Source organism: Odocoileus virginianus, chromosome 18 (assembly GCF_023699985.2).
Source record: "Odocoileus virginianus isolate 20LAN1187 ecotype Illinois chromosome 18, Ovbor_1.2, whole genome shotgun sequence".
In the NCBI taxonomy this organism is placed as follows: domain Eukaryota; kingdom Metazoa; phylum Chordata; class Mammalia; order Artiodactyla; family Cervidae; genus Odocoileus; species Odocoileus virginianus.
The window spans coordinates 10,262,136-10,289,961 of NC_069691.1; the positions used below are offsets into that span (position 1 = coordinate 10,262,136).

Consider the following 27,826-nt stretch of genomic DNA (forward strand, 5'->3'; position numbering starts at 1 on the left):
GCGATGTGATGTAGAGAAGGGATATGGGGACATGATGTGGGGAGAGGAGGGTGGGATGAATTGGAAGAGAAGCATTAAAATATATACACTAACGTGTAAGATAGCTAGCTAGTGGAAAGCTCCTGCATAGCACAGGAAGCTCATTCCAGTGCTGCAATGACCTAGGAGGGAAGTTTGGGGGTAGGGAGGGAGGGAGGCTGAAGAGGGAGGGGTTACATGCAACTTACGGCTGATTCACTTTGCTGTAAGCAAAAGCCAACACAACATTATAAAGCGACTATGTTGTTAATTGTTTAGTTCCAAGTCACATCTGACTTATTTGAGACTCCATGGACTGTAGCCCATCAGGCTCCTCTGTCTATGAGATTTTCCAGGAAAGAGTACTGGAGTGGGTTGCCATTTTCTCTTCCAGGGGATCTTACTAACCCAGGGCTCGAACCCGCATTTCCTGCATTGTCAGGAGGATGCTTTACCACTGATCCACCTGGAAAGCCCTTAAAGCTATGATACGCCAATAATAAAATTTTTAAAAATTAAAAAAGAAACTTCTGAGACATTCAATTGTTGACTTTAAAAAGGTATTTCTTTTGGTGGGGGGTGTGGATAAAAAAACCCCACAGATTTACTGTTTTAACAATGTTTAACAACGTACAGTACAGTATTGCTAATTACATGCACGTTGTTGTGCAATTCTAGAGCCCTATGATATTTTCATCTTGCAGGACTGAACTTCTACCCATTAAACAACTCCCCACCCCCTCTCCCAAACCAGCATTCTATTGTCTGCTTCTATGACTGTCACCGCTCTAGGCACCTCATGTCAGTGGAATTACACAGCATTTTTTGTGTGAGTGTGTGTGTGACTGGCTTATTTCACTTAGAATAATGTCCTCAAGGCTCATCCATGTTGTAGACTATGGCAGGATTTCCTTCTTTTTAGGCTGCATAATATTCCACTGTACTACTTCATTGTGTCATATAGTATATTTTCTTTATTGATTTATCTGTCAATGGGCAAATGATAGATGAATGGGTGTGTTGCTTCCACTTCTTGCTTATTGTGAATAATGCTGCAATAAACATGGGTGTGCAAATGTCTCTTTCAGATCCTGTTTTCAATTCTTTTGGATATATACCCAGAAGTGGGACTGATGAACTATCAAAAAGTGATTTCTAGTTCATTTGAATATATGGGTGAATCTGCATCCTTATTTTCCAAAGGCCTGGTCCCTAAGTCAATGCATAAACACCACAGACGCAGCCTTTTTCTAGGTCTCTAAATACACTGTTGTTGAGAGATGGCCTTGCCTGCATTCTTCTCATTTTACCTCACCCTTATGGCCACATTCCTTTGCCAAGTTTTATTTTTTTTCAATGACTTGTGCCTGAATTCAAGATTTTTCATGATGCTTTCCCACTTGGCTCACGTTGCTTATTCTTCAGCTGCACCACAATGCATCGCTTTCAATGCACAGAAACAAATCCAGAATAAACACTCCAAGTGTGTGTATGTAGTGTTTTTGAATCTAATAAATAACCACCTCCAGCCAACCTCAAATGTGAACAATAAAAATTTTATAATGTTGGATTTGCCATATGCCCCAACCAAATAGAGTCAGCAGGCATAGACACACATGATATGTACATAAATAAAAACCTACTCAGTACCTTTATATATAAACACCAATTTATCGTTAAATGCTATTAATATAGGCAAGTTTGTAGAATTCGACAACATCATTGTTGTGCTTTTGTATTTTTCTCCCAATCAATTTCACTGAATGAAACTTCAGCAGTGAGTAGTGGTGTTAAGGGGTTAGAACAGAAAGGTGATGGAAAGGAAGGAGGTTAAAGGGAATGAAGAAAAAAGAAACAAAAACATCCTCACTCCCTTCTCATCCTGCTTTAAGTGAAAATTCCAGCTGGGTCATTTCAAGAGGAAGTTACTGTCAGTGGTGGAGATATTTAGGTGTAAATTACCAAAAAGATCTAAGGCAGGGTGTTCATCATTAAGAGAAGTCACAGTATCAGGAAATTTTTATGTCCATCTTTAGAAAGAAAAGGCAAAGACCACCAAGAAGCAATCTTGAAGAAAAACGATGTTCCCCAAACTGGAACCACATGGGGTAACCCCATTAATCACAATGCATACATACAAGTTCTGACAGTGTAATTTAAAGGAGAAACTGCATTCAAGGGTCAGCCCACATCATGGGGCTGGGAGTTCAGAGATTTGATATGTGAAAACAACAAAGCACTTTGAGTTTCGATTCCATTTCAGAGAGCATCTCAGAATCTGGTTTTAGTCCCGCTGGCGCATCTTGCATGCTCCAAATTCCCTAAATTCACTACCCAAATCAGAAACAGAATTTTTCTCCACAAAACTTCTCATATTGCTCAAGAAAATATCATTTCTGTCCATCAGAGTGAAGGAAACAGGAGATGACACCAGGCCCCACGCCAGATCAAAGCTGTCTTGATCAGCAAATTAGATTTTCAGCCTGTCCCAGGATGGGTAGCAGATGGCTCTTGGAGTCTGCAAAGTTAGGGATGTCGTCCTGATCTGGTGAGGAGGGGTGGGTATTGTTCAGGTCGAGTCAGGCTCCCTCTGAGAAGAACCATTCCTTTTTCTCATCCTAAGCTCTTATTTCCTAATATTTCACATTTCATTACTTGGGCTGATTGGATCTTTTATTCTAGCCTGTTGATGTAATTCTCCAGGGAATCTCAGTTCAGATTGAGTCTGGCCATAAATGACAAGTCTTTATAGCAACCCTACAGTTAAGAGTTTCTATCTCCCTGAGACCCTGTGATCTATTTTATTTTGAAGGTGCCATATTGTCTCATATCTGTTAAAAGAACAGCTGAAGAGATATTTTTAAAACATGAAATGATTATGTCTGTTAGGTTGAATTTATTTCTGGTGTTGACTTGGATTTAGATTAGAAATGTGCTCCAAGGACAGAAACAAAATCTTAAATGTGCTAGTGAATAAAACAGGAGATGCTGATTTATTAAGCCAGCAAAATAAAAAGGAACTGAAGACCAACTAAAAGCTTTCTGTGATCTGTGAAGTCACAAAGACTGGTGTAGGATTCATTCATGACTGACAAGGCCACACAAAATTCCACTCCCACGCTGCAAGGAAAATCTGTAACTGTAGAGTGCAAATGTAAGGTTTTGCTCATATATGTGAGATCGCTATCACTAAAGAAGGATGCCATCTTTTTTTTTTTTGCAAATCTATAATGTTCAGTTCAGTCCTGAGTACAGAGCAAAGGTGCAGTATTGGCTATGCTGAATTACTAGTGTCAAGCTACTTTATACTCATTTTGTTCTATATTTTAAACTCTCCCACTTGTTAGGAAAGACTTCAAGGTTATTTCTTTATCAATTCTCTAAATAAGACTTATATAAACTTATAAGCAGCCTAAAAAATTATGTGTGTATGTGTATATATACAGTCCAGGGGCTAAAGCAGAACCCTTCCTCTTACTAGATGCCCTGCTTTGAAAATGACAGCAAGTGCAGAGCGTGAGGGCAATGAACAACAGGTGTGTAGGTGTATGCGCACATCGGTGTGTGTAAAATGACCTCTGATCCCCCAAGAACTCTACAAGGGAGATACACTGTTTATTAACTAAGGAAATGGAAGCTCAGAAAGACTCAGGAGCTCAAGGACATGCAGTCACTAAAGAGCTAGTAAGGAGTATTCAATTCTGAAATGGCAGCAAAATAAAAAGTTGAGCTATGGAGTGTATTCACCCATCAGAGCAAAGGTGGCAGTTTTAGATGATCACAGGCAACCTCAGGGGAACCACCCTTGGGCTCCTTCCCTGTCAGCAGCTGGGTATCTCCATTCTCCCTCAGGCCACAATCAAAATGAGAACTTTGCAGGAATAAAGTTTCCCTCCTTCTATTTAACATTCTTGAGAGAATATGGATCAAATGTCCATACAAACTAAACACATCTGGATTTGCTGGCTTTTACTCATGAAAAATCACGACATTTCCCAAATCAAGAGGAGAAACAGAAAGATGATAGTAATGACTGCTTCTGAATAATGAATTGGGTAGTGAGAGAAGGTACTTTCTGCAAAAGGAAATGTGTAGCTGCTTAGGAATATTGAAAGCAATAAGATAATTCCTCCACATGGAATTGGTCTTTCAGGCTAACCCTGAGATACCCCAGGCAGCAAGTTTGACGTGACCACAAATGAATAAAATGACATTAGAAGAGGGCTGAGTAGAGCATACATTCTCTATACCCTGGCTCACAAAACCCCTCTGAGGAGGAATACAATGGCCTCCATATTCCAAACACTGAGACAAATTACTAGGGGGAAGAAAAGGTAAGCAGATAATTTAATGATGGAATGACTGGGGGAAGAGGAAAGCTTTATCTCTAACAAAGAACTTGGGAGAAATTCAGGAGGTAGTGAAGGGTTATATAAAGACAGGACCTTTAACGCTCCTTGACACTAAGAACAGTTGTACAGTTTTATGTAGCAGGTTGGATATATAGTTTTATGTAGCAGGATTCCTGCAGGCAATTTCCTATGTGAAATATATTGTCAAATACCCTTTGCCTTTCACCAACCTTTCTACCAGTAGAAGGAGATTCTCTGAGAGAGAGAGAATACCCACCTGTCTCCTGTCACAATATGAACCCCCTGTGATGTTTCTCTCTTTCCCAGTGTCTGAGAGTCAGTTATGCCTGAACATTTATTGAGCTCAGGTTCTGGGAAGGTACAAAATAAAGTCTTCAATCTCAAGTGGTTTCCAGTCTAGTATGGAAAATGGAACGTCAATAAGCAAATGTGTAGCATCACATTAAGTAGCTCTAAGGACACTAGAAAGAAAACTGAACAGGATAAAAGAGTATGGGGAGGGGAGCACCATTCTTTCAAAGGTGAGGAACAGTCCTACTGAAGAAAAACTTGAGAAGAGGCATAAAAGAAGTGGTTTCTGGGGAAACAGTATTCCTGCCAGATGACATGTCTCACATGACAGGGTCCTGGTTTGAAATCACACAAAAAGCATAGTGACTCTGGGGAGCTCAATGCCAGGCCATAGGAATTAGCAACTCAGACTGGCAAAGGGCTTAGGTGTTTTGCAAGAGGACTGATTGTCTGAGGCAGTTGAGAAGAGGTCAAAGGCATGAAATTCAAAATTAGTGAGCCATAAAAATAAAAATATGCTCTTTGATGTAATTACCACTAGTCCCATGTGGATATTTAATTTAAAATTAGTTAAAACTTAACAAATTAAAATAAAATTCCTCCATTGGACTGGCCACATTTCACAATAACTACATATGTCTAGTGACTACCATTTTGGCAGCACAAATGGAGAACCTTTTCATAACAGCAAAAAAGTTCTACAGGACAGCGCTGATATAAAGGACTATGAAACAAATCGTTCATTGTATTCAGAGTGTATAAAACTTGAATATACTGTTGCCAAGAATATAAATGAAAGTACATGTACTAAATTTAAAAATTAAAATTACTTTCCATATTAAAAAAAAAAATAGTGGGCCAAGTAGTGAAAAACAATGGACGCCTATATATTTCACCAACTTTTTCATTTTTTTGATCACTGTGAACAGAACCTCAAACAGGTAAGAAAAATGTCATTCTTTCACAGAACCCCATGCTGGACTTCCTTGGACTGGACATGACAGCACATTGGCTACAAGGTGGGCTGGGGTTCAACCCAAATTTGGTTGGGATTCAGACTCTACCACTTACTAGCTGTGTCTCTTTTAATCTTCACTTTCCTCATCAGTAAAATGGGTACAATACCTGATTTCCTGCATAGGGTTTTGAGGGTACCAAGAGATGGTACATTGAATGTGCACAGCATGCTGCCAGGTATACATTAGAAGGGCAAAAAATGTTACATTTACAAGATGTCAGTATAATTATAAAAGTACTACATGCCCAGCATGGAATAAAATGGATATGGAGTTATTAAGAAAAACATTGTTTCATAATAGCCAGTCATTTCCACTGATTTCTATTTAGTTTATAGGGGAGCTTCTTATCATAGTAATCTTGATACTTTGGATGCTTCACTTGCTGTAATAAGGTTCAAGACCAACACTGATCTCAATCTATTAAATCTATAAATCTATTTATTAATGAGTGGAATACTAAGGTCCGCAACTGTATCGATAGCAATGGCAGGAAAACAAGGGATGGAGACTGGGCTACATTCTGAAACTCAGGGCAAGGTTTTCCTGCTTGAACACCATTAAAAAGACAAGTAAAATTTACTTAACAAAAGTGCTTTCCCAGAAGCAGTGAGACCTTCTGGATGCTCAGTGTCTGCCTCAGTTCAACTCACAAAGGTGCTCTACGAATGAAGAATGACAACTGTGCTCTTCTCGAGAAGGTACAAATTACAAAAGGAAATGGGTGGCCTGGGGAGGGGAGCCCCAGAACAAAGGGAGACACTGTTCCTGTAACACTCAATCACAGATGCCACTAACAGGATGCGGGCATCTCTGAGGGACCATAGGCAACTTGTTCAAAGCCTGGTGGAGAAAAGTTCCCAAGTGCAGAGCTGGATTATCTGTCATTCTGACATCTAGAAGGGAAAGGGGTAGCTGGACCATAAAAGGCTGATGTTGCTGCCAACTCATGTTCAAACTGTTAGTTAACATGTTCACCTTCAAAGCACCTTTCTTTATGGGGTGGATGGAACAGATCGTGGTTCTACAAATTGGGAAAATGAAGCACCTCCATTAACAACATCTGGAAAAATGACCGGCCTAAGCTCCCACGATGCAAAAAGCTACACTGACTTAGGGAACAAGGATACCAGCCACTTACTAGGTGGCTCGCTGCCATAGGAGCTGTGCAAGTATCTTACGCTCAGTATCTTCTTATCTTCATGAAAATCCACGAGGTTGGTACTGGCTTTACCTCCATTTTACAGATGAGGAAACCAAGATTCCGGGAAAGTTACTTAGCCACTGAGTGGTCTGTCTGCAGCTACAGATTATCATTTGAAACAGCTATAGCACTCCTGTCCAACAAAGAGTAATTTGGAGATTCAGGCAAAATAAGAGATTCTGAGAATTGGCTACAGAAGAATTACTAACAAATGGCTACCATGAGAATAGGAGAGGTTAAACAAAAGATAGGGCCAAGTAAAAGTTACACAGATAACTTTATACATTGAGTGAGTCAGTCAAGGTTTTGGTATCAGTAGCAGCAACTAGGGAAAAGTGAAATATGACCTGAATCAAGGATATTGACATTATTTCATGGTGTCCATTTTTCCTCTCAAGCCCTATCTTTCATCACAGAATGATTGATTTGTCCATCCGTGGGAGAATCCTAAATGACCACCCAGTCAATGGGGGACATAACAGCTGCCACACAATCACAGGAGATAGGGATGAAAGGCCCTAGGAGGTCAAGTGTAAGCAGTCAATCTCTGAGCAGTGATTCCCAGGTCCCTCTGTCTGCACTGTGCTCTTCCACCTGGACCCAGGCAACCCTTCCTTCTTCCTGGATATTTTGCCCATTGGACTATAAGCTTCTCTTAAGGAAGGTATTTATGGAACTTAAAAACACCTTTCTCACCACCATCCCACAGGAAATAATAGCACTAGGTAGGCATGTTTACTTTGAGGCAATGGTGAGCTACCTTAAGATGCATTCAGACTCTAGAAGTTTGAGAAGACAATTCTTATTCCAGAGAGTTCATCAGGATTTCCATGATGCAGAACTGATAGATGCCACTCAGTATTAGTGGGCCTTGACCATGAGTTCTGAGAGATAAGCAAATTTGGAAGCCAAAGAAACATTCCTAGATGAAAGCATTTCCATTATGAAGGTAAAATATCATACAGCATCATTTCCCATGAAAAAAGCCATGAGACTTCAAAACTTGTCATCTCTGTATTTTCTCCTTTCATATTTTACTTTGTATTTTGGAATATGTTTACTGATGAATGATGGAAGTACTTTCAGGGGAATTTATATGAATATGTTTAATTCAATTGTTATGAAGGTATTACAGAAAGAAGGTATTATATGCATATTGGTAGGTGGCTTTTATTTAAATCAATCTGAAAATGTAACTAAAGCAGATAGTAAAAGGGGACTTCCCTGGTTGTCACGTGGTTAAGAACCCAGCTTGCAATGTAGGGGACCTGGGTTTGATCCCTGATTGGGGAACTGAGATCCCATATGCCACGGGGAAACTAAGGCTGTGTGCCGCAACTAGTGAGCCCATGTGCCACAAGGAAAGATCCTGTATGATGCAATGAAGACCCTTCATGCCACAAATAAGATCCAACTCAACCAAACAAATAAATAAAATAAGAGGATAGGAGAAGGTAGCTGAGAAATCAAATATGAAGCCTATAATAATCAGGGATCAAGAGAAACCAAATGGATATGGATGAAGAATTACATGAGGACATAGTACCTTATCACTTCTATTTCCAGCACTGTATAAAGCCAGAGGGAGCATTGCAGAGTGGCCCAAACCTATATGAATCCTGGGATCTAAAAGTAGAGTGTTGGTTTAGCTAAATGCTAAAAAGATTCAGATATAGCAGCTCAGCTCCACTTTAAAAGACAAATCCTGAGACATTTTGCAAAATCATGATTGGGAAAAGAAGAAAGTGCAAAGGTGTCTGAAATTCCGAGTCGGCTGCAATGAGTGGGGGCATCCCAAAAGTCAGATCTTTCTTGAGCACTAATGGATCAGGTAGTGTACAAAGCACTTTTTATCTACTTCCTCATAATCGCTGAAATAACTCTTGTGAACTACATATTATTAAATGTCCCCATTTGACAGTTAAGGATGTTGAGACAGAAAAATTAAGTAATTTGTCCAAAGGTACCAGCTAGCAAACAGTGCAACAGTGAGTGAAACCTAAGCAGGCTGGTCCTGCAAACAAGAACTCTTCATCATTTTACCGTCTGCATAACGTGGAGGGCATCTTGGTAAGCAGATCACCCAGGATTACTGTGCTTCTTGTTCAGGCAAACTTTGTGCTGGTGTTAGAGAAACACTTTTGATATAGGTTTACGTCACACTGAGTTCGTTGTACCTACTTTGAAACCAAAGATCTGAAGCTGAAATTCCAAGAGAGTATGGGGACAGAGTAATAGGGAACTGGGCTGAGAATTCCACCCAGTCTCTTCTCTACCACTAACTCACAGGGTAAATGTGGTCCATTCACTTGTCTTTGAGAAAACTGAGGCTTAATCATGTCTAAGGCCACATTCAATGCTGGATTGTAAATGACCCAGACAGGCTTTTTCAGTGACTTGGTAACAGAATGGTTACATTTAAAATACTTGTGTTGAAAGAAAGTGAAAGTGAAATCACTCAGTAGCATCTGACTCTTTGCAACCCCATGGACTATAGCCTGCCAGGCTCCTCCATCCATGGGATTTTCTAGGCAAGAACACTGGAGTGGGTTGCCATTGCCTTCTCCAGGGGGTCTTCCTTACCCAGGGATTGAACCTGGGTCTCCTGAATTGCAGGCAGACTCTTTACCGTCTGAGCCTCCAGGGAAGTAATTAGCTAATTTAACATTCTATTTCCATATATCACTGTGCATATAAATGTATGCATTCTCCCTTTGTGTTTGAAGATTATAAACCAATCATGTCAGAGAAGCAAATGGTACATACTATTTTCTTATCATAGGACTCTCCACTGCTGTAGGTTGTGGCCAGCGTGGATGAACACTCTTCCAGGTACCAAGGCTTCTTTCCACTTTCGGCTGTGCTGCTGATGGAGATGGTATAGATGCTGTTGGTGTAGCCGTCACAGGAGCAGTGGTCTTTGCTCCTTCCACCATTTCCTGACGCCCAGACAAAAACTGAGCCGAGGCCTCTCCGCCCCTGCACGCAAACAGAAATAGGTCACAGACTCCGCATGAAGACAAGATCAATATCAACACAGCAGAATCAAGCATTTGCAGGAGGGGTATGATGCTTGCCAGGTGGCTCAGTGGATAAAGAACCTGCCTGCAATACAGGCGACGCCAGAGATATGGGTTCAATTCCTGGGTTGGGAAGATCCCCTGGAGGTGGGCACTCCAGTATTTTTGCCTGGAGAATCCCATGGACAGAGCAGCCTGGCTGGCTACAGTCCACAGGCCGCAAACTGTTGGCCATGACTGAAGCGACTGAGCACAGCACAGGATGCTATATTAATAATATGCTGGATCTGAGCTGCTTTCTGAGGTTAGAGGGCTTGCTTTTAAAAATGAAAATAATTCAAATGCAATGTACAGCCTGATGACTATCGTTAATACTGTTATATTGTACATTTGAAAGTTGCTGAGAAAGTATATCTTAAAATTTCTTATCACAAAGAAAAATATTGCAACTATGTATGGTGATGGATGTCAACCAGACTCACTGTGGTGATCATTTCACAATTATATACAAATATTGAATCATTAATGTTGAATACTTGAAACTAATGTCAACTATATCCCAATTAAACAAAGAAACAAAAATAATCCCTTTCACCTGATACAGTCATAGAAGTAACAAGAACATCAACAATGACAAAAATAAAGGCTAACATTTGCTAGATACCTACCATGGGCCAAGCACCATTCTAAATATTTTACATGAATTGGACTGAATTCCTCCAATGACTGTGAGAATGGTACAAAGTTTATCCCCCTCATCCAGATAAAGAACTGAGATACAGAAGTAATGTTAAGGTCATAAGCCAGTAAACGGTAGGACAAAATTTGAACCCAGACAGGCAGACCTCAGAGGTGGCATATTATTAGTCACAACTATCGTAGTCATATGATATTCGTATAAATCTACATCCACATTAAGTGGGTGCTATTATGTACCCTCATTTGATTTATGAGCAATGTGAGGGGTGCAGAAGTAATGCATTTCCTCTGAGATCACACGTCAATAAAGGGCAGAATTTGGGACAATGCCTTTCATTCAAGAGCTGTGTCTCCTCTATGTAAGGCAGGGACATTAATTATGAGGGATGCTAATAGATGCTACCAGAAATATAAGGATTTCAAGATCAACTATGTTTGGGAAACCGAATTAAGCAAATTAAACAGGTTCCCTTTTTGTAGAACTTCGAAGAGTCTTTAGGTGAGTGATCACTCATTGCAAAACCCTAACAGGGTGGCATGACTTGTAATTTCCAAACATATTTGCTTGTGGATATCTTCCTCAACTAGATCCAAGAAGTTTTTGGTTTTTCTTACAAAACTTGGCATAAGCTCAGCAAAGAACATAGATGTACTGACTATTTTTCTATGTAAGATGAGATTTTCAGGAGAAAAGAGAGAAATAAGTCAAATTGAAGAATATTTCTCAGAACAGTTATAGCTGAATCCTTCAGAAATTTTACCATATAGGACCTATAAGGCATGCTGGAGGAACCTAGGCCAAATCTATCATTTTGCAATTAGGAATACAATAGTGTGTGCTAAGTTGTATCTGACTCTTTGTGACTCCATTGACTGTAGCCTGCCTGCTTCCTCTGTCCGTGGGGTTTCCTAGGCAAGAATATTGGAGTGGGTGGTCACTTCCTGCTCCAGGGGATCTTCCCAACCTAGGGATCAAACCTGCGTCTCTTACGTTTCCTGAATTGTCAGGCAGATTCTTTACCACTAGTGCCACCTGGGAAGCTAGTTTGTAATTAGGAAGTGAGAACCAAAGTCACAAAAATAGTAATGCTTAAATTTCTTTCCAGGCCCCAAGTCTTCTGGTCTCAGAGTATTTAGTGTGTTGTCCTGGAATTTCTAGAAAAAGAGCCAAAGAAAGAGAGATGACAAAGAATCTGGAGTATCTTTGATAAACTCTCCCTGACCTTCAATTTTCAAGGAATAGAATATTTATGACAGGATTTGACTAGACCTGAGCAAAGATTTCTTTCTGTCCTTCAATGTGGAAAAATGCAATATGACTACACAGGAATGGGAAAAATTCATGAAGAGAGGGGGAGAAACTTCTGGATGTTCCTGCCACTAGACAGCTGGGCCTGGTTTACCATCCTTCAATTTCCCATCCAAATATTCATGAAACAGAGAAAGATGCAAAAATCACCCAGATTATCATAAACTGAGGATTTTGTTCAATGCTTCTAATTCTCTAGAGGGAATTACCCCTCACTATGATGTGGATGGCAAGATTGAGAAACTCTGGTGACTGACCCATATCTATCTCAGAGACATTATGTCACAGCCAGAGAAGAATAAGAAGGTCCCATTTCATCACCAACATCTGTCCTTTCCATCACACACTGAGGAGCTCTATCATCAGGAAAAAGCATGGTCACGTGGGAGCTTTACCCGACCAGTCAACAGAAAGCTTGAGATGATGCCAAAACTTACCTGGTTTAAAGATGACGGCTTAAAGCCCACAAAACAACGGAAAAGCACATATGGCACAATCACATTTATATATCTATATAAAATTATGACTGTGTGCTTATGTATAAACTTCAATGAAAACATTTTAAAAAACATATTCTATTTATTCCAATTTAAAAGAACAAGTAAAATAAAAGGCACTGTTATTATGTGACTCAAAAAAATATTCTGTAAGACAATGTTTGGAAGATACTTTTGTATTGTAATATCATTACAAATGTAGGATACAAAATGATGTAGTACAATCTCAGTTTAGAAGTGTATGTGCTTGTGTATGTAATGAAGTTAATACACAATACAGTAATATGCTTAAAGCTACCATCAGGTGACAGTGTAATAGAATTTCTCCTGCTCAATAAGATTAGAAAGGAATTTTATTTTATTAATACCATCCTACTGTGACCATGCAGGATTTTTATAAATAGAAACAAACACATTTATTTCTCCATTAAGACTGAAAATCCAGGGCTAAATCTTAAGAGATAATTTCTGTTTTATGATCAAAAGGAATTTTACATGTAGAAGGTCCATTGTGCCCTGAAAACCACAGAGGCTAACATTTACAGAGGCTTCCTATACATCAAGCACTGTACAAACATTTTTCTGTTTGTACACAATCAGTTCAGTTCAGTCGCTCAGTCGTGTTTGATTCTTTGCGACTCCATAGATTGCAGCACTCCAGGCCTCCCTGCCCATCACGAACTCCTGGAGTTTACTCAAACTCATGTCTATCAAGTTGGTGATGCCATTCAACCATCTCATCCTCTGTCGTCCCTTTCTCCTCCTGTCCCCAATCCCTCCCAGCATCAGGGTTTTTCCCAATGATCAGTTCTTTGCATCAGGTGGCCAAAGTATTGGAGTTTCAGCTTCAGCATCAGTCCTTCCAATAAATATTCAGGACTGATCTCCTTTAGGGTGGACTGGTTGGATCTCCTTGCTGTCCAAGGGACTCTCAAGAATCTTCTTCAACACCACAGTCCAAAAGCATCAATTCTTTGGTGCTCAACTTTCTTTATAGTCCAACTCTCACACCCATACATGACTACTGGAAAAACCATAGCTTTGACTAGACGGACCTTTGCTGGCAGAGTAATGTCTCTGCTTTTTATTATTATTGTACACAATAATTCTGCACAATTCAAGTCTGTATCAATTTTTTTTTTAACGGATGAGTAAACCGGGACTCAGAAATGCTCACTAATGCCAGACCCAAAGCTTAAATCCAACTGAGCCTGGTAAAGGCAAACTCCAGAGGAGGAGGGTATGGAGTCTGTCTGTAATCACCCTACTACCACATCCTGGGGCCTGAAGGAAGCCAGAGAGAGGGAGTCACAGAAACTGGAGACTGTGGGGCTAAGCAGAGCTGAAAATTGGGCAGGGGATGTGCCAGCCCATGTTGGTCCTGCAGGGAAGGAGCCCAGGGTACTATGCACTGAGCAAGACCCTGTCTCTTCCTCCCTCTCCCTCATTTTTCACTAATGTGCCCACTGGCTGGACGCCACCAGAAGCCAGAGGACCTGGAGCCCGTAGAGATCAGCATCCCAGAGCAGGAAGCTTGTGGAAAGAAGGGGAGAGGAGAGCTGGAAGGTCTATTGGAAGATGTAGCTTCCTCTTTAAGCTGTGCTAGGGTCTGAATTGTGTCCTCTCAAATTCACATGTTGAAGTCCTAACGCCTGAGGAGACTGTATTTGAAACAAGAGCCTTTAAAGAGGTAATTAATGTTAAATGAGGTCATAAGAGTGGGCCACAATCAGACAGGATGGTGTCCTTTTAAGAAGATGAGACAACCAAAGTGTGTGAACAGAAGGAAGACCTCCTAAGAACACAGCAAGAAGGCAGCTGTTTGCAAGCTGAGGAGAGAGGCATTCCCAGAACCGAACTCTGCCAGCACCCTGAGACTTCCAGATTGGAAGCCTCCAGACTGTGAGAACATCCATTTGTGCTGCTTCAGCCTCCGCGGGCAGTCTGGCAGTGAATGACACAAGGTGAGAAGAGGAGATAAAGGATGAGTAGACCCCCCTCCCCGCCTCCAGGCTACAAAACATACAGATGCTGCCACCGCTTTTGTCTACAAGGCAACCAGACCTCTGCCTGTGTGTACAGCCGATGATTAAAGTCCCAGAAATAAACAGACTGAATTTGTGGGCTGAAAATGCCATACAGACAGCTGCTAAAGATCTAGGGGGCTAATCTGAAACAATTAGTAATTCAAAGGTTTATTTACTATAGATGCACAGGGAATTTTCATTAGTGTGCAATATTTGGAAAACCAAAACATATGGGGTAAGAAGAAATCTGGACCTTTCTCTGAAATTCAGAGTAATTTCAGAATTAAATCTTAATGTGGGATGTAAGAAGAAGGGAAGGTGGGCAGAAGATTTTAAAGAGAAAAAAATATTGAGACATATTTCCCCAAAGTGTAGGAAATAACATTATTTTATACTGTGGTAAAGTATTATGATTACAACTGGTAACTCTGAATGAGAGAAAAAAAAAAAGTCATCCAATTTGAGTGCCAAGTCAAAAGATAACAAATTTACAGTGAAATATACTGTGAAATCCACGCAGGACCCATTTGACCAAATGTTAAATATTCTCTTTCATTGTGTATCTAATTGTATATGTGTTTGTGGATCAAATCTGGGTCTCTTTACCATATAGTGTCTACATAAGTAAATACTATAGTATTTACTATTGAGAAAACATCCATGTCAAAGTGGACCTGTGTTGTTCAAAGGTCAACTGCATTCTTCAGGAGCATGACTAAATGACCAGAGGCTTCCGGCAATTCAGAAGACATGGCTGGACACTGTGCTGGATGCTTTCACATCTACCAGTTAATTTCAAGCCAATTGGATATGCATTTTTACAGATAAAATAGTGAGTAACATTAAGTAACAGGCACACCATCATGTAAGCAGGGTAGAATGGAGACAGGAAAGGGAGACTAACAAGTCTGATCAGAATGTACCTATCTGTATGTGTTGACAAGAAGAGACACAGACACAATAAGACAACTGCAGGAGGAGGAACTCTCATTGAAGTGACTTGTCTTCCAAGCACAGCCTGATACCAGCTTTACCAAAGCCCCTCGGTGCTCTGCTCCCTGCCTTTTTCTGATCTTTGCACATCAGTGAGAAAAGACTGCAGGCCTCCATGGAAGCTCTTCCATACATGATTCACCAGGAAGGGGTTTCAGGTTGGAAGAGGCTGGAGAAAGACAAGGACACCTATGACTATTCAGTACCTAAGATATGGAGAGCGAACTGTTCATCTTTTCGAAAGCTCAAAAGTATTCTGACAAGCATTTCCAAAATAAATCGTGTTCCTTAAACAGAGCTAGGTTCACTGAAAAAAGTTTTGGTCTAGAATCATGATGTAGAGGCAAAACAGTGGCAACAACAAAGAAGATGCTTGTTTCAGAATTTAAAACATATATATATTGCATTTTAAAGTGATACTTAATAAATCTTTGAGTCACGATCATCACTGGGACAGATGAGTCACATGAAAGTGCAGTCTTCTTAAATGTTACCTGAAAAGAAATCTAATCCACAATTCAAAACAAATCAGGAGAACACAGCTTCTGGTGCCTTGGAGACCACATTGATGTAACTTGGTGGGAGGAAGCGTTCTTTGGGAAGACACCAAGAGAACGTAGTCATGGGACAGATGTGTGATTAGATGTCTTTGGGAAAGACTAAAGCCCAAGATGTGTTTCTTCAATCAGTAAATCTGGGCAAGATGAGGATGGGGAAATTAATTATATGAGATGGAATAAGATCCAGGGAATAAAGTGGGTCAAGCCCCACAAAAGGCCAAAGGGAATTAAATGAGGTAGATAGATATGAGATGTTTTTAAATGAGTAAAAGAAGGAGATGTGGCCCCTGACAGTGAGGAATCTAGGGATTAACTGCCGCTTTTGTTGGGAACAATCCTTTGCCAGCTACAGCATCCTCACCTGGAAAATAAGCACACCTGACTCTGACTTTATGATCTACTCCATAATGTTGGAGTGCCCGATGTGCAAAGCAGACAGGTTTCACTTGATTCTGGTTCTGTTTTCAGAATGTTTAGTTATCGTGTTCTCAGGATTATTATGGTAAACAGAGGAATGACTCTAAGCATTTTAAAACCAAACTGGCAGACTTCTGTGGCGATCCAGTGACTAAGACAGTATTCTTTCACTCCAGGGGTGCAGGTTCGATCCCTGGTCAAGGAACTAAAATCCCACAAGCCTTGAGTTACAGACAAAAAACAAAACAAAACACTGTCATTAATTGTGGTTTATCTGGTGATTCTGAGGGCAGTCTCAGCAAGACTCAGGCTATTACCCACTTGTTTCCAAGCAAAAATTCTAGGATTAAAAAAGCTTAAAAATGGACAGCAACAGCTTCCCAAAGACAATTTCAACAGCAGCCAACAAGCAAGAGTGTTCTCCACCAGCACCGGCGGGGGTGCAGCCCTCCGTGGCTCCAGAGTCTGCTCCTGCTGCTGTTCTCAAGCTTTCCAGCCCTGCTTTCATGTGTCCACTTTCAGAACGGCTCCTGTAGCAGGAAATTGGATTTGGTCGAAAGACCATCTAAATATTCACAGACTGACTTACCAAAAACACTCTGTGGAGTGTCTTTACCAATCTCATTTTATGCTACTTAGCCGACCAAAGAATGGTTGATGACCGAAAAAGTCTGAAAATACAAATGCAGTTAAAGAAGGCTTTTGTGAATGATAACCTATTTCTCTGCAATTCTCTTTTCTCCCTTTTCTCAAGGGATAGTACTTCATTGTCCTCTCTTCCTCTCCATCTCAACCTCACCCATCTTTTCTGCCCCACCCGAGTTTTCCATATTCTGATTTGCTGTATACATAATAGGTCACTAAGCCACATATATTAAGCATTTTTAAATGTCCTATTGACTCTTTAATAACACCCTGAAAATATCCGATGCAGTTATTGCTGCTGTTGTTTAGTCACTTAGTCGCTAAGTCATGCCCGACTCTTCTGTGACCCTTGGGCTGTTCGTGGGATTTTCCAGGCAAGAATATTGGAGTGGGTTGCCATTTCCTATTTCAGGGGATCTTCCCCACCCAGGAATTGAACCGGTGCTCAGTGGTAAAGAACCCGCCTTTGGTACAGGAGACAAAGCAGGAACCATGGGTTCAATTCCTGGCGGGGGTGGCGGGGGGAAAGATCCCCTAGGGAAGGAAATGGCAACCCACTCCAGTATTCTTGCCTGGAAAATCCCATGGACAGCCCAGCGGTCTCAAAAGAGTCGGCATGACTTAGTGACTAAGCAACAGATGTAGTTATTAGTGATCATATACATTTTATCATGCACAAAAGATAATCCATTTGATATGATTCCTGAGCATACCACATGCAGCTGACTTTCCTTTCAAAGAAAGAGAAAGCCTGATGATGATGACTGTAGTATCAGATGATGGTGACGAGAACTGCAAGCATTTCTGGTAAAATGCCACCATTTAAAATTCTACTTAAGTATCTACATGTAGAGTCTTTCCACCATCTTCTTCGTGTTCAAGTACATGAAGGAGAAGCATGATGCATTGAGTTCAGGGAACCTCAAGGGGACTTCAGCTCAGTTTTCTAAAAGGACACTAACAGTTATATAGTCAAAGACTAGTGTAAAGAATAATCAATCAATGCTGCAAATACAGAATTCTTCCAGTCACAGGTTCCTGATAAAGAGCTACTATTATATTTACCAAGTGCATATAAAAGAAAAAAACAAACAAACAGAGTTGCTTATTCACCATATCTGCCAGAATACAAATTCAGTAAAGCATCAGCTCCCTGAAGACGTGTAGAATCAATCCTGTCATCAGAGCTGCCCTTTCTTCGAAGGGCTGACCAAGGACTTGGACATACAATATAGCTTCTGCTTTATCACCACGTGCACGATGGTGTGACCCATGGGTCCCAAGAACAGTATGACATCAGAGTAGATTGATTTAACCTTGTTTATTTTTAACCAGAAGAAGAAAATCAGTCTTTCAGGGAGAAAGGATAGTAGAAGATCTGGGAGTACATAAAAACTAGGTGTTTACTAATGGAAGTAAGTAGGCCTTCAAGCAAGGAATTCTATTCCTGTTAACCTGTCGATTTTCTGCACATTTAAAAACTCCACATAATTAAAATGTGGAGCCCAAGAATGTGCTATGAATAGTATTTAAAACTGGACACATAAGGTTCATACAACGAATTTTTACGTTTCTACATAAGGAAATTAAGGGAATAAAGTGAGCAGGGCCAATCAGTGGCAGGGCAAGGCCAGCCCACCTCAACCAAAGCTGTCCTGCAGTGACCTTACAGACACTAGGTATTGGGCTAAAAATGCTTAACAACATGGTTTAGAGAAACACCGCCTAGCAATGGTGCATTAGAGGAGAGGGGGGAAAAAAAAACCCAGAAACAAACCCCAAATCCTTCTTTTCCTTCTTTATCTCATTTACCAAGTCAATAATCTCCAAGTAATTGTCTGCCTTTCATGTTTTAACTATGGTCGATTCAGACTGATCAATGCCCTTATTTTTTTCTCCCTCAGCTCCTGTCTTCCTCATTTGACTCTTGGAAGCCTAAGTAATCCTCAGGTTTGTTACCAGTATTAACTTCTGGTCACTCTCACAGTCCTGCAAGCTCTAAGACCTGCTCCAGGGGTTCTCTCGGGGCCTGGGGAAGGCTAACACTGGTCCTGTGGGAGGATTCCGCAATTTGGGTTTGTCAGTTTCTCATTCCAAGGAACTGAAAAAGTGCATGTGAATTTCATCTGCCCTCAGAAATAATCACAATGAACAGCACCAACATAGCTATTCTGGGTACATTCACCATCTCAGCACTCCCCTTTTGAGGGAAAAAGACACACACCTCCCAAAGACTTCTCCATCCTGGGTCATCACAAAGCAAATGCAGTGTCATGCTCAGACTTTGAGGGGAGCCAGACTTATGAAATGGAGAAGGATATTTTCAATATTAACATGAATTCTCTATTTTGAAACTGCCCAGAGAGATACCACCACCTTTCAATTATACTGAAGGAGTAGAACTTGAAAACTTTCTTTCATGGAGAATGAAAACATTTATTATCAACAGGAATTGTGGTGCTGGAAAAGCCTCTTAAGAGTCCCTTGGAATACGAGATCAAACCAGTCAATCTTAAAAGGAAATCAACCTTGAATATTCATTGGAAGGACTGATACTGAAGCCGAAGCTCTAATACTTAGGCCGCCTGATGTGAAGAGCGGACTCATGGGGAAAGACCCTGATGCTGGGGAAGATTGAGGGCAGGAGGAGAAGGGGACGACAGAGGATGAGATGGTTGGATGGCATCACCAACTCAATGAACTCAAGTTTGAGCAAACTTTAGGAGATAGTGGAAGACGTGGGAGCCTGGCATGCTGCAGTCCATGGAGTTGCAAAGATTCAGACATGACTTTGCGACTCAGCAACAACAATGAAAGGAATTTATTGTAAATGTTTGTAAAGGCATTTGGAAAGAAGGATAGAGGATGATCCAGTAATAATGAAAAACTGATCACCTTCTCTCAGGTAGCTCTGGAGAAGTGAACATCTCCTGCAGGCTAGTTCCAACTCCCAGTTCAGCTTCAAAGGGGTGAGCAAAGCTGCCCTTCTCTGAAGCCCACCACAGGGCTTGATGTCACAGGTCTGTACTCCACAAAGCAGTGACTTTGACCTTCTGTGGGGTAGCTCATAACATTTCTGAAAGGGTGTAAATCGGCCCTTTACATTTTCTTCCCATAATAATACTGATTCAAATGAAAGCGAATGACACTTCCGAAAAAAATTACGATTGATATTACACCTATATTATTCACAAGATTGTGAAAGATACTCTAGGGTCCTTAAAGATGCGCCGAATGTTGGCCTTCCTCTCGGGAGAAGACCAGCAACTGTTCTGACAGGTGTGTATGTGGGACCTCAGTCAGTTTTCATGATGGCTCCATAAAGTGAGGGTCATCAAAGTTTTGCCTCAGGGAAATGGAAACTCTGATGACTTAGTAACTCTTCAAAACTCTACAGAGAAACCAAGCTGAGGTTTCAGCTCTGGTCTTTGTGACTTTAAAGCCAATATTTTCTACATCATCATGGGCTCCATCCAGGGATGAAGGGAAGAGACAATATACTGAAATTTAGGATATGGCAAATCAGTTGCCTAAATGATAAATTCGCCAGGAGTTCAGAGGCGAGAGAGATCCCTGTTGCAGTGTTCACTTTCACAACCAGAATGAAAGCTACTGTTCACTGAGAGCTGGGTATGCAGAGACAGGCCCAGGAGATGCGTTTCACAAAAGCAGACATCACACAGAGCATGGGAACCAAGAGAACCAGATCTGTGGCTTGAGTCTGACTCACAGTGGTGCTTCTTAATGGCCAGGTAACCTACTTTGCCAAGACTTCGTTTCCAAATCTGTAAACTGGGGGAGGTTCCGTGAGGATTATCCCTATGCCTAACTCAAGAGGCCATCAGAGGTAATAATCATAATAATGATAATCCTGAATATTAAATTTGGTTGTTTTCATCTTCAAGATGAGGAACATAGGCTCAGGGAAAGTGAAAAAATGTCTTCAGTGGAAGTCATATATACTTCTAAATCATTTGGTGTTATCAACTCAGTTCAATTTATCCTTGTTTGTTACATGGTGGCCTGTCTTTTCTGACTGCTGACATGTTTTGTTGAAGGAAATTGATGTATCTGTTCTCCCCATCAGCTTTCTCAAATCTATGTTTAGAATCACAGAAGCTCAGAATTGGTATGAACCTGCATTTGACCTAATCTAATCCTTGTATGATGTTGTATCTTCCCTATAACACAGACATCCAGACTATACTAGAATGACTTCTGTGATAAGGACTTCATTTATTCCCCAGGCGGCCCAGTAGTCACTAAAAATAGAACAAAACAAGCTAAAAGAAAAAGAGGACTGTTACTGATATCTGGTTAATCCATGAGAAGAATGAAGCGAGTTAGAATGGAATTTGCAAAAGTTAATAAAAGCTACTCACAGTGTTAATAACAAATCTCTAAACTAAAAACAAGGTGACAAAGACACTTGACATGTGCATTATACAAGGCGGGATAAAGATGTACTCCTTTCAATACAAATGCAGCACAATTCACAATGATATGGCAATCTGAATCTGATACTCAGATACCAGATAATTTTCAAATATAGAATGTGAAACCACCTATGTATTTATGAAAACATATTTCTTTGTTTCTAAAATGGATAATAATCTTCTGGGTCCATTTGGCAACTCACTTCTTAGCTCTGTTAATGTTCTAAAAACAAAGAATTCCATTAGGACATAGTTCAATTTTAGGGGAGGATTTTTAAAACAAACTCCAGTTAAAGTCAAATTTCCTGAAGTGGAACCGATATAAAAAAAGCTCCTCTGTCTATCTTTGCCTACCCATGTTTTATTTCAAAGTTTTACATCATTTGCCAACTAATTTCACAGCAATCTGTCACTTATTAAAATGCAAACTGGTACCAAGTCTGCTACACCTGGGTGTGTATTGGATAAAAACATATCCTTTCCAAGAGGAATTGGTTAATTTTATTATGATTATTGGCCTTCCCTGGTGGCTCAGCTGCTAAAGAATCCACCTGCAATGCAGGAGACCTGGGTTCAATCCCTGGGTTGGGAAGATACCCCGGAGAAGGGAATGGCTACCCACTCTAGTATTCTGGTCTGGAGAATTCCATGGACTGTATAGTCCATGGGGTCACAAAGAGTCAGACACAACTGGGCAATTATTACTGCTTTATTATATAAGCTCATTATATCTCTTCTTTCCTGTTGTGGTGAACATATTCCTTTAAGGGTGAAGAAGTGTGTGTGTGTGTGTGTGTGTGTGTGTGCGTGCGCGTGCACATGTGTGTAAATGAGACAATGTGTGATAAAGCAAGCTTGTGCTTTCAGCAAGTATTCCAAATATTCAATCAGTTGTAAAATCTGGTGAATTGAGAAGAAAATTGATTATAGAAAGGAGATATACTAATCAGAGGCTTCACAAGAGACTCAACAGCCTGACATATGCCAACAGATGTTCATCAAATGTCCCGGTTTCCCTCTGGACTCCTGAGAGCAGAGTGAGGATGGGATGGAGGCCACTGTTTCAACAGAGAGACGAGAGGCCACTGATGCTGATTTCACCTACTTCTGTTCCCCATCCTTGACACTGGGTCTGTATGAAATCATTGGCATGTTTTAATTGATAATCCCAAAGCCTAAAAAGCTCAAATAAAAAGAACCTGGAATTGAAAGTATACTGGTGTAGATAAAATGGCAAAGCAAACACTGTAAGTCATGCTTCTACAATATCTACGGTGAACTACATGATTTCTCCAGACGAAAGATTAAGCTAAATGTCAAATCATTGCTTGATATATAGTGAACAATGAAAAAATAGTTCTTGAGTAAAATAATCAGGGAAGTACTGGTAACCCCAACATAGGGTTTTCTGATTATGAAAAAAGAAAAAGATTTAATTCTAGGCTTTATTGCTTATTTTCTAAAGGATATTATTACAAACACTTGTCAGGAAATTTCAAAATTGTCAATGCATTAGATACCTGCTGATGAATATCAAATGTATTATTATAGTTTAATAATTCAAACAGAGCAAAAAAGATGACTGCAAGGCAGTAAGTTTTGTTATGGGGTGTTTTTATCCTGTTCTTATTGTTTAATAGATCTGGGAGTCTGTCAGCACTTAATTTAGAACTTTTATTCATCATTATATGGTGAGCTCCCCAAAGACAAGTCCTGACTGTTATTCACCTTTCACTAGCACCTAGCAAATGCTTGGAGCCAAAGCACCAGTGAGTGTTTCCTGAATACAGTAAGAAATAAATGAATGAATGGAGTCAATTGAAGACAACTTTAGGCAATTAGCTCCTTATTCTGAAACAAATCTTGGGTCACCTATCCCTAAAACACTGTCAATCAACTCACTCATTTTATAAAATCGCTTGTTATTTAGAACTGTCTGGGCAGATGAAGCCAAGAGTTTTCCCTGAGAGGAGTCTTTGCCAGTCATACTAAGGAGTCAAGTCAAAGGATACCATGGTAAGTGAAACAGTATCCATTTGAATGAGAGCAACTTTTTAAAACTATCCTTTCTCAAGATTTTGATTCTGGGACTCCTGCAAAAATTGAAAGAGACCCTATGTGCCCTCTAAGAAGCTTAGAATGTTCCTTGTTGGTCACAGGGAGAAGTGATGAGTTTTATAAACAAAAGACGAATGTAAAGATGTACATGTAAAAGCACTTCGGCTTTGGTGTGCATGCTGAATTGAAAGTTGACGCTTGAGCTGGGAGGATGGAAGTTTTGAAATCATGCTATTGCCAAAGCCTGTATGAGAAATGTTGGTTCTAAAGACAAGAGGCCAGATTCCATGGACTTTTCAGAAGCAGGACAGGAAAGAAAGACTTATTACATAACTAGAATGAAGGAAAGGGGAAATGACAATTTTCAGGAAGGGAGACTGGGTAAATATCAGTAACATAAAGTAAATACATACATAAATGTTGGTAAAAGCAACTCAGTCACTACAATTATTTCCATTCTAACATTCTGACTCTAAATGTCTACTAAGATTAGTTGAATGTTCACAAAGCAGTTCTAAAGAATTTAAAATGAAATTTAATAGCAAGTCAAAAGAGGTCATGAAAAGAAAAGCTTCCTTGTGGTTAGAGTTTAGAACACTGATTAAATAAACAAACATACCTTTCTATTGGAGGACTTCTCAAAGCTTTTAATATGCTTTTAAATTTATAAAGGAAGCATATAATAAGTGGTATTTCTCGTGTATTTGATAGCAAAATCCCCCTATTTGTCCCGCTTTTTAGCATTTTATTAGTGTTTTTTGGAAAAGCTTTAGAAAATACCTTCCCGTTTTCTTCCATTTATTTTGGTCACTCCCTAATAGAAATCTCAGGATTATATATTTACCTTCCCTAAGGATCATTCAGCAATATGAAATTGATTAAACCCAGAAATTTGGAACAATAAAAACTTTTTATACTATTTCACATGATTAATTGGTATTTTCCTTTTATTCCTCTTGCCATTTTACTAATGATAACGATTAAGATTCATAACATAATCTAGAGACTCTTATGTTCCAGGAACTCTGCTGCTGAGTAGTTTACAGGCATTAATCCTATAATCCTCATAATAGTCCTACAAAGCAATTACTAGCATTTAGCTCCATTGTATAGAGGAACAAACTGATACTCAGTGAGGATAATTGACTTGAAAAGGGCAAGGTATCAGAACTCAGTAGAGAGTCTGAATGCAGTCTGGGTCCAGTAATCACTAGACTATACCATGTATAATAATTCACTTCCAAAATACTAACCAAAAACAATGCAAGTGTTATCTTTAAGCAAATTAACTCAATATATGCAGCAAGTGGGCATGGAAGTCATTCATACATTCATTCACTAAACACCTATTGAGTGCAAGACACTGTTTTGGGTCTTTATGGAAGAGACAATCAATGTGGTAAGTAAATCTATTACACAGAAGGAAGAATAAAAATTGTCAAGAAGGGGTTCTGATGGGTTGGAATGCATGTGTGTTATACTGTGGATGGAAAGAACCAGGCAGGCCTCATTGTCAGGACTTTAGATAAGAACTCAGAGTACTGGGTTTAACTGTCACCTTGACGAGGAGAGTGAAAAGCTGGCTCAACATTCAGAAAACGAAGATCATGGCATATGGTCCCATCACTCCTTGGCAAATAGATGGAGAAACAATGGAAACAGTGACAGGCCTTAATTTCTTGGGCTCCAAGATCACTGCAGATGGTGACTGTAGCCATGAAATTAAAAGACACTTGCTCTTTGGAAGAAAAGCTATGACAAACCTAAAGAGCATATTAAAAAGCAGAGACATTACTTTGCCGACAAAGGTCCATCTAGTCAAAGCTATGGTTTTTCCAGTACTCGTGTATGGATGTGACAGTTGGACTATAAAGAAAGTTGAGCACCAAAGAATTGATGCTTTTGAACTATGGTGTTGGAGAAGACTCTTGAGAGTCCCTTGGACAGCAAGGAAATCAAACCAGACCATCCTAAAGGAAATCAGGCCTGAATATTCATTGGAAGCACTGATATTGAAGCTGAAACTCCAAAACTTTGGCCACCTGATGAGAACTGACTCATTTAAAAAGACCCTGATGCTGGGAAAGATTGGAGGCAAGTGGAGAAGGGGATGACAGAGAATGAGATGGTTGGATGGCATCACCAACTCGATGGACATGAGCCTGAGCAAACTCCATGAACTGGTGATGGACAGGGAAGCCTGGTGTGCCGCGGTCCATGGGGTTGCGAAGAGTCAGACACAACTGAGTGACTGAACTGACTTGATAAGAACAGCTTTAGTAGAAGGATGGGGCAGAGTCCAGATGCCATGGCTTCCCAGATAACAGGAAAAAATGAGGTTGTAGAGAGCAAGTATGGACTGCAGTTTCAAGGAATTTTGTTTTAAAGTTAAAAAAAGGGAGTTATTGGAAGGGTTTCCCTGGTGGCTTAGATGGTAAAGAATCTACCTGCAATGCAGGAGACATGGGCTCGATCTCTGGGTTGGGAAGATCCCCTGAGGAAAGGAATTGCTACCCACTCCAGTATTATTGTCTGTAGAATTCCATGGACAGAGGAGCCTGATGGGCTACAGATGGGGTCGCAGAGTTGGACACGACTGAGCGACTGAACACGCAGACATGCACAAGGAGACCAGAGATAGCTTTTCCTCTCTTTCTTTTTAGCAGTATGAGTGACTGTGGATGGCGATAATAAGTTGAGAGAGAAGTTCTGAAGATGAAAGAAGAGATAATTGACTGAGCCATGTCATTGATGAGGTGAGAAGGAAAGGGGTTCAGTGAAGAAATAGAGGAAGCAGACTAAGGTAGAAGAGCAGTTAATTTGCCATGGTAACAGGAGAAAAGCTTAAATATGTGGACACAGATGAAGGGACAAGGTTAGATGCACCAAACAGTATAAAAATGACACACAAAAGTATTAGTTTGTTGAGGCCCACATTCTAACTTCTTTGTTGTTGTTCAGTCGCTAAGTTGCATCCGACTCTTTAGACCCATGAACTGCAGCACGCCAGGCTTTCTTGTCCTTTACTATCTCCCAGAATTTGCTCAAATTCATGTCTGAGTCAGCGATGCTATCTAACCATCTCATCCTCTGCTGCTCTTTTCTCCTTTTGCCTTCAATCTTTCCCAGCATCACGGTCTTTTCCAATGATTCTCCTCTTTGCATCAGGTGGCCAAAGTATTGGAGCATTAGCATCTATCCTTCCAATGAATATTAAGGGTTGATTTCCTTTATGATTGACTGGCTTAATCTCCTTGGAGTCCATGGAGCAAAGCCATGGACTCTGCTTTTTAATACTTTGTCTAGGTTTGTCATAGCTTTCTTTCCAAGTAATAAGTGTCTTTTAATTTCATGGCTGCAGTCATCATCCACAGTGATTTTGGAGCCCAAGAAAATAAAATGTGTCATTGTTTCCACTTTCCCCCCTTCTATTTGCCATGAACTGCTGGGACTGGATGCCATGATCTTAGTTTTTTGAATGTTCAGTTTCAAGCCAGCTTTTTCACTCTCCTCTTTCACCCCCAGCAAGAGGCTCTTTAGCTCCTCTCTGCTTTCTGCCATTAGAGTGGTATCATCTGCATATCTGAGGTTGTTGATATTTCTCCTGGCAATCTTGGGTCCAGCTTGTGATTTATCCAGCCTGGTATTTTGCATGATATACTCTGCATATAAGTTAAAAAACAGTGTGACAATACATAGCCTTGACATTCTCCTTTTTCATTCTTGAACCAGTCCACTGCTGGCATGTTCAGTCTGAACTGTTGCTTCTTGACCTGCACACAAGTGTCTCAGGAGACAGGTAAGGTGGTCTGGTAGTCCCATCTCTTTAAGAATTTTCCACAGTTTGTTGTGATCCACACAGTCAAAGGCTTTAGTGCAGTCAATGAAAGAGCAGTAGATGTTTTCTGGAATGCCCTGGCTTTCTCTATGATCCAAAGAAGGTTGGCAATTTCATCTCTGGTTTCTCTGCCTTTTCTAAACCCAGCTTGTATATCTGGAAGTTCTCAGTTCACATACTGCTGAAGCCTGTCTTGATGGATTTTGAACATAACTTTGCTATCATGTGAAATGAGTGCAACTGTGTGGTAGTTTGTACATTCTTTGGGATTTGCCAAATGGGATTGAAATGAGATGTGACCTTTCTCTCTCCTGTGGCCATTGCTGAGTTTTCCAAATATGCTGACATACAGAGTGCAGCACTTTAACAGCAAACTTATTAGTTCATCGAAGCCTGCATTCTGACTTCTTTAGCTATGCTACCTA

General features: G+C 40.3%; 1 protein-coding gene across 5 annotated transcripts in view; it reads right to left on the bottom strand.

The window, feature by feature from the left end:
- The window catches only part of PCSK5 (proprotein convertase subtilisin/kexin type 5), a 492,571-nt gene that overhangs the window by 276,513 nt on the left and 188,232 nt on the right, over positions 1–27,826 (bottom strand). For all 5 annotated transcript variants that reach the window (XM_070480332.1, XM_070480331.1, XM_070480335.1 and 2 more), the window contains exon 8: positions 9,669–9,881. In XM_070480332.1, coding sequence (XP_070336433.1) covers positions 9,669–9,881 — 213 coding nt within the window. The remainder of the gene's footprint in view (positions 1–9,668; positions 9,882–27,826) is intronic.